Below are 13,754 nucleotides of genomic sequence, written 5' to 3'. Positions count from 1 at the left end.
CGAGGGAGGGGACACCTGCTCTACAACTCTCCGTCTCCACCATTCCATTAACCGCAACTACCTTCATCATCTACACTAGCGCCATCTACTGCTGACCACCACCACCATTTTCGCAGATAATCACAAACATCCATGCCTAAGCAGGATTCGAACCCGCAGCCTTTTGGCTGGAGAGTGGATACGCTAACCACTCAGCCAACCAGGCCAGTAGTAGTTGAAAATGACCAGAAGTTGTGAAAATATTGCAAGTGTTGCAAAGACATCGTGTATTGCTAATAAATAGGGATAAGAAGGTGGTTGTACCAATGCATAAAGCAATGGTCAGACCACATATGGATTATTGTACTCAAATTTGATCACTAGTTCCATTATCCATTGTTCCAACATTCCACAGATTAGTAACTAATGTCATTCTGGGATGATGGTTATAGGGAGAGGATAAAGGAATGCAAATTAAAGAGTTTAGTAGATAGACAGTAAAGGGGATATGACATAGCATTTAAAAAAAGTGAGAGAATGTTACAAGATTAATACAGATAGGATTATACATTGAGTGGAAGGTGAGAAGGAGAGAGGACAAAGCTGTAAGCAGCATAAAAGTGTGGAGAACTGGACAGTTGGAGTACATTTTTAATGGTGAGAGTGGTGAAGAAGCACACAGAAATTGTATAGCATTCCATTTACAACATAGAACTGTAGTGTTTCAAGCAGCTTGGCCTGAGCCCAGATTATTCTTCCCAAGTTTCTCTTCCACAATTTTTCTTAACATTGTTTAGAGTATCCAAAAATAAATATTATTATTATTTTGGTAACCTCCTTGGAGTCAACAGACTCATCTTGAGAGGCCCACTCAACCAGCAACATTAAAAAATCTACTCCTCACATCCTTCTTCACCACATCTTTATACAACTTCCAGGAATAGCCTCTCATTCTTCCCATCTTAATGTCGACTCTCTTTTATTATTCCTTCTGTATTAATCTGATAGAATTCCTTAACTAGCTTGCAGATCCTTTCTCTAACATATCTCCTATTTTCCTCCTATCCACCAACCGCTTATCTACATTCTCTCAAATGCTCTTCATAACTAACACTCCAGAGTCCTGATATCATTTTTAATTCATCTTTGGACCCTTTCTAGTGTTTCCACATCATAATGAAAACTAGGTGACCAAATCTGAACACAATAGTCCATATGTGGTCTGACCAATCCCTTATGTGGAGATACAACCACTTCCTTATCCCAACATGTCAATGTACCTTTTTTTTTTTTTTTTTTTTTTTTTTTTATCATAGCAGCAACATAATGTGAAGTCTTTGCAACATTTGCAATGTGGCATTGAAACTTCAGTCCACTGTCTGCCATCACTCCAAGATCTTGAATCTCATCCACTTCCTGAAGTACAGCTCCACCAGTACAGTACATCATCTTCAAGGCTGGTATGGCCACATTTAAACTTGGCAGCCCATTTCTTAATTGTCAAAAATGAAGGAGAAGAGTGTCCATAAACATTTATGAACTTCAGATGAATTTCTTTTGCCATTAAACCATCTTTTACAAAGAATTTTATAACTGCACGATACTCAATTTTATCCATTTCAAGGGATACAGACAACACTTTTGCTTCAGACAACTGTATAAACCAAATTACTTGATAGAATGACTTGTAATTTCACACAGATATTTATGACAGATGTACCAACTTAAAAAAAAATAATAAATAAATAAAATAAATTTTTGCTGATAGTGTTGCCATCTATGATCGAGGCTGAGAACTTTTCAGACCACCCTCATATATATTATGCAGATCAAAGCACAAGAATACTTGTAAAATCAAAAAAGGAAAAAAATGCTTATAATATAAAAAAAAAACTTACATGATTGGATAAAACATTAACTCTTGTAGCATCTTTTCCACTTGAACAAGCAGCAATTTGTCTTCTAACATCTGCATTTGAATGTCTGAAAAATAGTATATTGATAATGATATAACTTTATTGTACAATGAAACTGTGGAGTATTCATGACTAAACAAACACACATAACCACAGTAATAAGTTTAAATAAGTAAATATTTCATCCTAAGTATCATAGGACATCATCAGTACAGTTAATTCAAACAATACTAGGAATAACATACAGTTAGGGTGCATGATTACAATGGAATCCCAATATGCGTGCAGTAGCGTGTTATAGAATTAAATTAAAATATATCTGGAGAAAAAAATAGATTACATTAAAATAAGATAGCATATATAAAATAATTTTACACAATTTTGTATGACAATTTCCCATACTTTAGGGATAGCAAGAACGTCACTACAGTTCAGATTTGGTCTGTGACGTAGAGCTTCAGCACTTTCTTTATATAAATGTTCATGTTTATATAAAGATCTATTCCCTATGTAGAAGTTTGGTCTTTTAATGAAGAAATACAAATTTACTGATACTTACAAACCAATCGACCAGATCTATAACTTGTTACGTTCTCCTAAAGACAAACTCTCACCTCTGATGCTACATGGTGTACGAGGTTCCATGTTCCTGTAAATTGTCTTACTATGGACAGACAGGTAGATCAGTTAATAAACGCATTTCGGAAACATTAAGACCGTGTCCATCTTATCAAACTGCAGAAATCTGGCCTCGCACAACACGGAGTTGAAAACCCATATTCTAGGAGGCCTAGCATGGTACGTCCTGAGTTTTTTTATTGTTTCTTCATCTAAGGAAGCAGTTTCAACAAGTAACTTGTATCCGTCTTATCAAACCGCAGAAATCTGGTCTTGCCCAACACTGAATTGAAAACCCAAACCATAGGATCCACTGGGAAAAAACCACACTTCTACATAGATTTGTATATAAACATGAACGTTTATATAAAGAAAGTGCTGAAGCCCTATGTCACAGACCAAATCTGAACCGTAATGACGTTCTTGCTATCCCTAAAGTATGGAAAATTGTAATACAAAATTGTGTAAAATTATTTTATATATGTTATCTTATTTTAATGTAATCTATTTTTTTCTCCAGATATATTTTAATTTAATTCTATAACACGCTACTGCACGCATATTGGGATTCCATTGTAATCATGCACCCTAACTGTATGTTATTCCTAGTATTGTTTGAATTAACTGTACTGACGATGTCCTATGATAATTAGGATGAAATATTTACTTATTAAAACTTATTACTGTGCTTACATTATTTGTTGTAATGATATAACTGGCATAATACAGCTTGTATACGCGAATGTATTTTTTATGTTCTTCCATGCGGATGTTAACTGATCTTCCTGTTTGCCCATAGTAGGCCAAGTCACAGTCACAGGAAACTTCATACACTCAGGGCGTGCTAGAGGGTGAAGTTTATCCTTAGGCGAGCAGATCAAAGTTGCAAGTTTAACATTAGGTTTGAATGTGGTGCGAAGGCCATGTTTCATCAGTGCTGTGGCTATTTTTTTTTATGTACCTTTCAAGTAGGGGTACTCTGATCATACCTCTGATCCCTATGTTGTCAGAGGTACACTTATTTGTTAGACTATTATCTTCAGAGCAACTCCCACATAGCTGTAATGTTTTTTTTTTGTTTTTTTTTACATTAGAGGGCACCAAAATAGGACTTTAGATCTTTTGTCCATTACAATTGTATTGTTTCACTTACTCTGTCACGTATATAAGCTGTGTTGTGCTCTGATGATGCTGATTTCAAAATCAGCGAAATATAAGCAGTTAATAAAACACCTTTTAATAAAATTGTTTGGTTTATTAATACCATTAAAACTAAGTCAAGAATAACCATCAACACCTAAGTTTTTCTTTAGATTGGCATAATAATATTATTATTAACATAACACCTCCATGGAGTCAAAAGATGCATTACGGGAGGGTCCCATCTTCTGTTAAAAGATCATCTAACAATGCTTTAAACTCATTCACAGATTCTGCACTCACCACACATTCAGGCAATTGTATTTCACTCTCCATGCCGAGAACCTGTTTCTCACTCCCTTACTTACTCTTCTCATACAGCTTCCAGGGATGGCCTCTTGTTCTAACCAGGGAAAAATACCCCTGGTAGTACCCTCACGAACTATTCACAAGGCTCTGCAAATTGCATTCCCTCAATCTGTCCACATATCATACCACACCGATATAAATAGAAGAACATCACAACAGATTATGACAATGATACAGAGACACTAACAACCATAACCTCTTTGTTTCTGTTTGTCAATGTCCTCCTCATTATTGTCATAATCTGTTGTGATGTCCTTATATTTATATCAACGTGGACCCTGAATTTCATCTCTATGTTCACCATCACTGCAAGATGTCTCATCTCTTCCATTGCACTCAAAATTTCTCCATTAGTTGAATACTCTGCATCCCAACTAACAAATTTCAAGAATTTGCACTTTGTAACATTAAACTGACTGCTCCACTCATTTGATACTTATGATACTTACATTGTCTATTGAGATCTTCCTGCAAGGCCACAACGTCCAATGTATTAGCAGATTAGCACAATGAATGTAGGCAGAGCAATTATTATGGAGGACTAACTATGGGGACATAGATTGGACAGAGGAAAGAGGGCATGACAAGATGGAAGTGAAATTTATAACATTTGCTAAGGGATAATCACATGAAGCAAGATGCTATAAAGGAGAGCAGGGGTTTGAGAGCAATGGATCTGGAAATGATATAGCATCACATGATATATCCATCTATAGCATCACATGATATATTTCATCACATTCATGTGATGAGACATCACATGAAGTAGAAAAAGCCATCAAAAGCTTGAAATGTGGAGAGGCAGCAGGAGTAGATGATATTCAACCAGAAATGCTGAAGCATGGTGGTATAAGAGTCTTACAGTGGCTGCACTGCATAGTTCAGAAAGCCTGGAGAGAGGGACGAATTCCCGATGATTGGAGTAGAGCTCTCATAGTACCCATATATAAAAAGGGAAATAAAACTGAATGTGAGAATTACAGAGGTATTTCCCTACTGAGTGTTCCTGGTAAGATCTATGCAAGTATACTTGAGAAACGGTTGAGAAGAATTGTGGAAGAAAAGCTTGGTGAAGAACAAGCTGGATTCAGGCCAAATAGAAGCTGTCAGGATCAGATCTTCACTTTACGACAAATAGTTGAGAAAACATGGGAATATAACAAAGATCTCTATTTAAGTTTTGTCGATTTGGAAAAGGCATATAACAAGATGCCAAGAGAGAAGCTATTCAATACGCTACAGTTATATGTCAATGGGGCATTATATCAAGTAATACTTAGTCTTTATTTGAGTTGTAAGTCAGCAGTTAGAATTGAAGGAAGTACAGGAAGATGGTTTAATATTAAATCTGGTGTGAGACAAGGATGTACATTATCCCCTCTGTTATTCATTATCTATATGGATCACATTATGAAGGAAAGTGGTATTAAACATGATATCAAAATTGGAGATGTTAATGTCAGCTCTTTGTTTTATGCGGATGTGTTATACTTCTCAATAAATCCGCTACAAGTCTGCAAGATTCTCTGACTAAATTGAATAATTGTTGTAACAGATATGGTATGAAGGTCAGCAATAAAAAGACAAAGACAATGAAAATAGGCAAAATCATTGAAAATGTCAACTGTGTTGTGAATGGAGAACCTGTGGAACAAGTAAAACGTTTCAGCTATTTAGGCACAATTTTTACTGAAGATGGTAAATTAAATATAGAAATAGACAACAGAATCAGCAAAGCTGGTATGGTAGGAAGTCAATTGAATAAATTCATATGGAATAAGAGAGAAATTAGGTGGAACACTAAATTAGCTGTATACAAGACAGTGTTCAAACCAGTTTTAACTTATGGATCTGAGAGCTGGGTCAGAAGTAAAACACTTGACCAAAGACTAGAGACCACAGATATGAGAGTCCTGAGAAAGATTAGAGGCGTGAACAGATGGCATCAATGGCAATATCATATTAAAAAACGAGGATATTAGGAAAGAACTTGACACTGTCAGCATCCAGGAATGCGTTAGCAAAGCTAATCTCAGGTGGTATGGTCACTTGAACAGAATGGACGAGGAAAGATTAGCAAAACAAGTGTTAGGTTGGCTGCAAAACGACCCAGAGGAAGACCAAGATATAGGTGCATTGATACGGTACAAAGTGCCTTAGATGATAGAAATATAAGATCTGATAATGTTGGAGTCTTGACAAGTAACAGACTGATTTGGAGGAAAATTGTAGATAGGAAATTAATAATGATGTAATTTTTTTCATGTAGTACTATCATATCCTGTACACCCCTTGAGGGTATATGGCAGGAATTTGATGATGATGATGATGATATATCCATAACCAAGGTAGACACTATGGGACCGATTGGGGAGAGCGACTGGGAAGCAGCCAAACACGTGGAATTCTCTGTCAAGAAAGGGCTTATGTTGAACTATAAAGCTGGTAATTATGACAGATTTCGGAGTCATCTTGGAGCAGTAAGATGAAGCTACAAAGAAAGACTGTCAATAGTGCATGGGAAGTGGTCAGAGATTGTTTGTGAAAAGCAGTATCAGACTGCATACCCAAGGCAGGAGGAGAAACTAAGTGGGAATCAAAGGAATAGGTAGAGATATAAAGGAAGAGCTGAAAAAAAAAAACACTGTGGAAGGAATATAAAGAAAAAGGTGATCAGCATGCTCATGAGCAATACAAAGTACAAGCAAAAAGGATGACTAGCTTGGTAAGAAAAGCCAAATCAGATCATAAGAGAAAATTAGCTAAATTTTTTTTTGTTATGGATAGAGGAAAAATGACTGTGGTAGGATGACTATAAAAATTGCTCATGGTAGGAAGGTGATAAAGGCAAAAAAACTTGTTCAGTTGCCGAGTGATCATTTTGCAAAGGTGTGTCATCGAGGCGGAGATTTTGTAGTTGTTGATGTGATAGATATGCATATCAAAATTGAGGTAAACGAAGAGGAGGTGTTCAGCATAATGAAAAATACGAATGTGTACACAGCAGCGGGACTGGATGGCATGTTGGCCTGTGTACTGCATGAATATTATTATTATTATTATTACATCACACCTCCAGGGAGTCCAAAGACTCATCAAGGGAGGGCATCTACTCCACAACTCTTCATCTCACTACTCCAGCAACCTTCATCATCTACTGCTAACTACCACCACTAGTACTTTCACAGACAATCACAACATCCATGCCAACGGCAGGATTCGAACCTGCAGCCTTCTGGCTGGAGAGCGGATATGCTAACCACTCAGCAACCAGAATTGGTACTAACAAATAAAGAAAGGGAAGTCATTATTCCTCTTTATAAGGTCATGATTTGGTCACATCTTGACAACTGTGCACAGATTTGGCCACCTGGGTTCCTTAGGGACTAGTAGGTGGTAGACAAGATTCAGGATTGTGTGACTAAACTGGTGATAGGTCTGTGGAATGCATCCCATGAGGATAGGCTGAAGGTTTGTGGGTTACAAAATTTAGTTGGTAGACAGAAAAGATGGCACACTATAGAAACTTTTACGATATTAAACGGGATTTATAAAATTAATGCATAAAAAATTTTTCAATATATGACAAGTAGTCAGAGAACTAGGTGCTATCAGTGGATTAAAGCAAGAGTATAGTTAGTATGTCTGTGAGGACCAGATTTTTCACATGGAGAGTGGTGAATGAATGGAATGGATTGCCAGAATTAGTTACGAGTTCACTAACAGTGCATGCGTTTAAGGAGAGGTATGATAGGTTTTGCATGTACGAGTATAATAGTTAGTTTTGGTCTCCCACAACGAATCTCTGGACATCATGGAGGTACTGTATAATAATAATAATATGCTCTACTTCTAATTGTTCTTTCAAACTTTGCATCATCAGCAAACAGCTATATATTTCCAGTAAGTCGGTCACAATGTCATTAACTTACACATTAAATAATAATGGTCTCAAAACAGATCCCTGTGGAACTCCACTAGTGACCTTCATCTTTTAGGATACCACTCCTCCACACACAACCTGTTCACATCTATCTCACAGCCAATAAGCTGTCAGCTCACTAGTTGGTTATCTCATGCCATCTGTTTCAATGTAGTTACCAGCTTGTCATGTGGCAGTCTAAGACCTTTGAAAAATCCAAGTATACTACTGTATATGAGATATCTCACTTATCCGATGAATTCATCACCTTGTTGTAATACATAAACAGACTGATAAAACATGACCGTCTTTTAACAAACACATGCTGATCATCATAGAAAATACTACTATTATCAACTAAATTCTCAATCCTAGCATTTACCAACATCTCTGACACCCTAACAATTCCAGATGCATAAATTGGCATATAATTTGTAGCTTTAGTCTTATTGCTCTCCCCCCCATCTTTGTGAAGTGGGACAATTTTATCCACTTTTCCGCCTAAGAATACAGTAATAATATTGACCAATATGAATTAACAAATTAGCATAATGTTTAAATATTTATATATTAGCTAAAACATATTGGGGATATTCAAAAATGCCTACGAGTTTGTTCATAATAAGACATCTTGCAGGCATATGGAACCCTATAGATTTCTGGAACTAAGATAAAGGATGTTGGAAGTTTATTTTCCACTTGGTTAGACTGTAATAAATTTAGTTTAATCCTTTATCCAAATGTAAGCAAACAAAGTCTGCACTTGAAGTATCTTCAGGACTAAGGCAACTTGTAGTAAAGGTGGACCAAGCTCTCATCACTCCTTGTCTAAGTATCTCCCATAATGCAAAGCACATCTCCTTGCAGACATGTATAATGCTATGCATTAAGGGAAGGGCCACTACCCAGACAGGTTTCGACCTTTAATGAATGTTCAAGTACAGGTCAAATTCCAAAAAACTCAAAAGAACTCTCAGAACCGGTTGGCTCTACCCTGTGGCAGGCTACCCCATCACCAAGCAGAGCCTCTCATTTGCTCATCTGGAGGGGTAACAGCAACACCCGAGCCTCAGTTTACTTCATGGGCTACAGCATTGCCATTCATTACCCTCCCACCCAGACCTAGGTGACTTTTGTGTAATCTATAAAAGCTGTGTGTGTTTCTATGTTCATTTATCTGTGTTTTTTAATTAGTAATTTTAACGGAAATGCAGAGTCTATGCAAGACCTGCCTTTTCTGAATCCATTTTGTTCTTCTATTAATTTTGGATCTACTATACGTTTAAGTTTATATGCTAAGATTTTTGCATATACTTTATAACAGGTAAGTAAGCTGATGCCATGATAATTGTTACAATTAGATTTGTGTCGTTTTTTGCAGATGGGGATAACTATTCCTTTTGTCCAATCTTGTGGGCATTTTCCTTCTTTCCAAATCATATTATAAAAGTTAAGTAGCCTGGATGAGAATTAAAGTCCTGCATATTTGATAAGTTCCAGGTTTACATTGTCTTCACCTGGGCTTTTCCTGTTTTCCTTTGGGTTAATGCTTCTGTTAATTCTTCTAGAGTGATGATTTCGAAGTTGTTCGAGATGTTTACAAAGGGTGGTTTTCTGTTTTGAATGCTTTCATCATACCAGAGATCCCGGTAGTAATTTTGCCATGTTTCTATTTTAATGGTATTAATATATGCTGTTTCTCTAGTTTCACTACTTAGAATTTTAAGGATTTTATATGTGTTAGGTCTTTTAAGCATACAGTCTCTCTCTAATTTTGTTACAAAACTGTTCCATCTTTTCTGTTTATTCTCCTGCATGCTGCTTTTGCTATTGCTTTTTTTCTGCTATATTCAATTTTTGATTCTATTGTTTTTAGGCTGAGCCAGTTTTATATTATTATTATTATCATTATTATTTGACACCTCCAGGGAGTCCAAAGACTCATCGAGGGAGAGTGTGCCAACAGCATTGAACGATTGAATCCCTTCCAACTATTAACTGTGCTCAAACTTGCTTAACTTTTTGTGTGAGCCATTAGTAGCAGAGGCTCTACCAATCGACCAACCTTTGCTGGCAAAAAAAAACCCTACCTCGGTAAGAGACCGGCTAACTCACCTTTAGTCAAAAGAGACCAGATTAAGGTTCCTCATGTCACCAATGGGAATCGAACCCAGGTCTTTCCGATCAAAAAAAGGACTTCGTCTATACCAACTGAGATACGGAGGCTTTTTTTATATGCTTTTTCTTTTCTTCAATAATGCATTTAATTTCATCATCCCAGTCCCTAAGGCCTCTTTTTCTTTGTTCTTAAACTTTCTTTTGCAGCTTTTGTCATTATGATTTTTAGGTTTGACCATTCTTCTTCTTCTATGTTCCGATTTTCTTTTGTATTTATCATCCAGTTCTTTATTCTTTTTTGGTACAAATCTCTAATACGATTGTCATCTAGAAGTCTAAACTTGAAGGATTCAAAATTCCTATTTTCCTTATACTTTTTTTTTTTTTTGTTTTTCCATCTTGGTTCCCATTTTATTTTTTCGATTAAGAGGTAATGATCTGATTCTATTTCAGATCCTCTGTATACTCTTGTATCTATTATCATTTCTGACATTTTGATATTGTTGATTATGTAATCAATAATGCTTCTTGTGTCTCTTGCTTCCCAGGTGTAGGTGTATCTGTGGATGTCTTTATGTTTGAAGAAGGTGTTCATTATTTTAAGGTTATTGCTTATAGTAAAATCTTGTAATCTATATCCATTCCTATTACAGTTAAGTTCTCCTATAGGTCCTATGTTTGGTTTATATGGTTTATTACCAATTGTTGCGTTAAGGTCATTCATTATCAAGATGTGATCCTTAGGATTGGTCTTATTTAAAATGTTCTGCAGTTGTGTGTAAACATTTTCTGAGTCCTCCTCTTTTCCTTCTTCAGGTGCATAAATTCTGATTACTGTCATATAGCCTCTGTCTATTTTAATTCTCATTTCTATTATTCTATTATTCTATCAGTCCAAAAGTTGTAATGGATTATATTGTTTCTAAGAGATTTATGTATAATGATCATTACACCAGATTTAGCTCTCTCTTCTGCTTTCACTCCACTGTATATATAGATGTAATTTTCAGTTTCATCTGTTCCTCTCTGCTTTTTTTTTAGATTCTGTAATTACTGCTATTTTTACATTTCTTTCTTCTAATGCTTGGTCCAGTTTTATGATTTTGTGGTGGATACTTCTCACATTCCAGGTAGCTATATTCCAATAGGTGTATTTCTTCTTTTTTTTTGATAGTTTTCTTCTCAAATCCTTATTCTAGGCCAGTTCGTCACCAAAAACGTCTGTCCATTTACTATTTTCATGAGTATTTTAGTGGGTTAAAATTTCAACTGAGAGGGTTACTGGCCACCTGCAGTCTAGCTTGGTGATGGGGCTGCCATCTTGAGGCCTTCCAGCTTGCCTTAAAATGGTAGGAGGCAAATTTTAAAGATAAGACACAGAAATAGATTAGAGATAGAAATAGAATGACCCATAGCCCTCGATTACTCTAATAGGTTGTGAGTTACAAGAGTTGGCCAAAGAATGCCATATAGGAAAGTTTAAAGAGAAGGGGGGGGGGGGGCAACCTCAAAGAAGAGGGAGGAGAGGATAGACCCAGCTAGGGAACCATGGGAAAGCCGCTTCCCTTGCTATCTAGATGATAGATGATAGCCCCCCCCCCCCCATGGCCCTGTTGGTCCACAAGTCTTTATTCAACATATTCGAACCATCCACCACCTAGGGGATGCACTCTCTAGAGGTTACAGGATCCTCTGTGAGGATAATGGTTATTAGTTTTAATGTGGCAAATTCTAAAGTTACACAGTTAAGGATGAAAAGATTACATACTGTATATTACTCATATGTTGATGGTATGGTACTGGATTGCAGAAAATTGATGAGACTAGGGATGTGGGGGACAGGGAGTTGAATTAGGGCATATTGCAAAAGTTGGCAAAATAAATCAAATGATTATTTTGATTCTACTAAAAAAAAGCAGCTGAATTCAGGTCAAGGAGTGGTGGTTGACACTTGATGAAAACTTAACCACTGAAACCGAATGAACTCTAACCAAGCTAAAGATACATGCCTGCTTGACCGTTGCCCGGTCAAACAAGGGTCATGCCCACTATTAGGGAACCAAGATAGTGAAGGGGAAAAATATGCTATTGGAATAAAACATCACCTAATAGACAGGAAAAACATAACAAGCATAGGAACATGGAATATAAGAACTCTTCACCAGGAAGGAGCATTGAAAATACTACTGCTTGAATGGTAAAGAATATTTCAGAAGCTTATTGTTATCTCTTTATAAGGCTATGATATATCTCTACATCTTGTGACACCTGTGCATAGATTTGGCAGCTGGATTTCTTGGGATGAGGAAGTGGTGGGTAGAGAGAAAATAAGTCACTAAGATGGTAACAGGTTTGAGAAATGCTTCCTGTGAAGAAAGACTAAAGGTAGTGAGTTGCAAAGTTAGTTGATAGGCAGAAAAGACTACACATGATAGACCAATAAGTTACTGAATGTGTTATTTTATAAGACTGATACAAAAGTAGGAAAAAAAATAGGAGTCACCCTGGAAGTTGTGTAAGTGCATGGTTAGCAAGGGTGCACAGTCTATATTTTTGCTTGAAGAGCAGTGAATAAATGAAATGATTAGTTGTGAGTGTCCTCACAATGAATGAGTTTAAGGAGAGGTATGATAAACATTGTGTGAATAATAGGGTGGGTCTTCTGAGATAGGTCTTAAGATACCACAGAGATAGTCACGTAATAATAATAATAATAATAATTATTATTATTACACGACTATCTCTGTAATGTAATAATAATAACAACAATTTCCATATATTATTCAATATAGGGGCTCACATTGGTGAGTATGGGCATGGCAAACCCGAGATACCCAAGCTAGACCTGCTCTTACTTCGTACAATATACACTTGGTATATCATATCTGGAGACTGGTCTTCTACTCTTCTTTCCCTCTACTCTCTCTCTCTTACTTCTTACTCTTCCCCCCCCCCCCCCCAGTGCTATTAGAGCAACTCGAGGGCGAGGGGGTGACTCTTTCCTCTCAAACTGTAGTTTCCACTATCTACTAAAAAAAGCGGCTGAATTCAAGTCAAGGAGTGGTGGTTGACACTTGACGAAAACTTAACCATTGAAACCGAATGAACTCTAACCAACCTAAAGATACATGCCGGCTCGACCGTTGCCCGGTCAAACAAGGGTTGCACTCACTATTAGGGAACCAAGATAGTGAAGGCAAAAAATATGCTATTGGAATAAAACATCACCTAATAGACAAGCATAGGAATATGGAATGTAAGAACTCTTCACCAGGAAGGAGCACTGGAAATACTACTGCATGAATTAGACAACTACCAATGGGAAATTATTGGACTCTGCAAAACCAGATGGACTGGAAAAGGAGAATTCCACCATGGACAATACAAAATCTTAACTTCAGGCAGGGAGGACAACAAACACCAAGAAGGAGTAGCACTTATATTAAAACCAAAAGCTCAAAACTCTCTATTGTCCTACAATCCTATCTCACCTAAGATAATTAAAGTAAGATTTAAAACATCAATGGGATCACTAACTATTATTGAAGTATACTCACCAACTTCGACATCATCAGAAGAAGAAGACATTAAGGAGTTCTATATAGATTTGCAAAAAGCAGTACAACAGACATCAAGTCAAGATCACCTAATTGTAATGGGGGACTTAAACACAAAAGTAGGCAAAGACTGTG

General features: G+C 36.6%; 1 protein-coding gene across 1 annotated transcript in view; it reads right to left on the bottom strand.

The window, feature by feature from the left end:
• Positions 1-13,754, bottom strand: part of Zir (dedicator of cytokinesis) — a 667,641-nt gene that overhangs the window by 640,606 nt on the left and 13,281 nt on the right. The window contains exon 2 of the mRNA XM_090407837.1: positions 1,878-1,962. Within this exon, the coding sequence (XP_090263963.1) occupies positions 1,878-1,962 (85 nt within the window). The remainder of the gene's footprint in view (positions 1-1,877; positions 1,963-13,754) is intronic.

Source organism: Typopeltis vanoorti, chromosome 18 (genome assembly GCF_054136105.1).
Source record: "Typopeltis vanoorti isolate ZY-2024b chromosome 18, IOZ_Tvanoo_1.0, whole genome shotgun sequence".
Lineage (NCBI taxonomy): Eukaryota > Metazoa > Arthropoda > Arachnida > Uropygi > Thelyphonidae > Typopeltis > Typopeltis vanoorti.
This window is presented reverse-complemented; position numbering and strand designations above follow the sequence as displayed.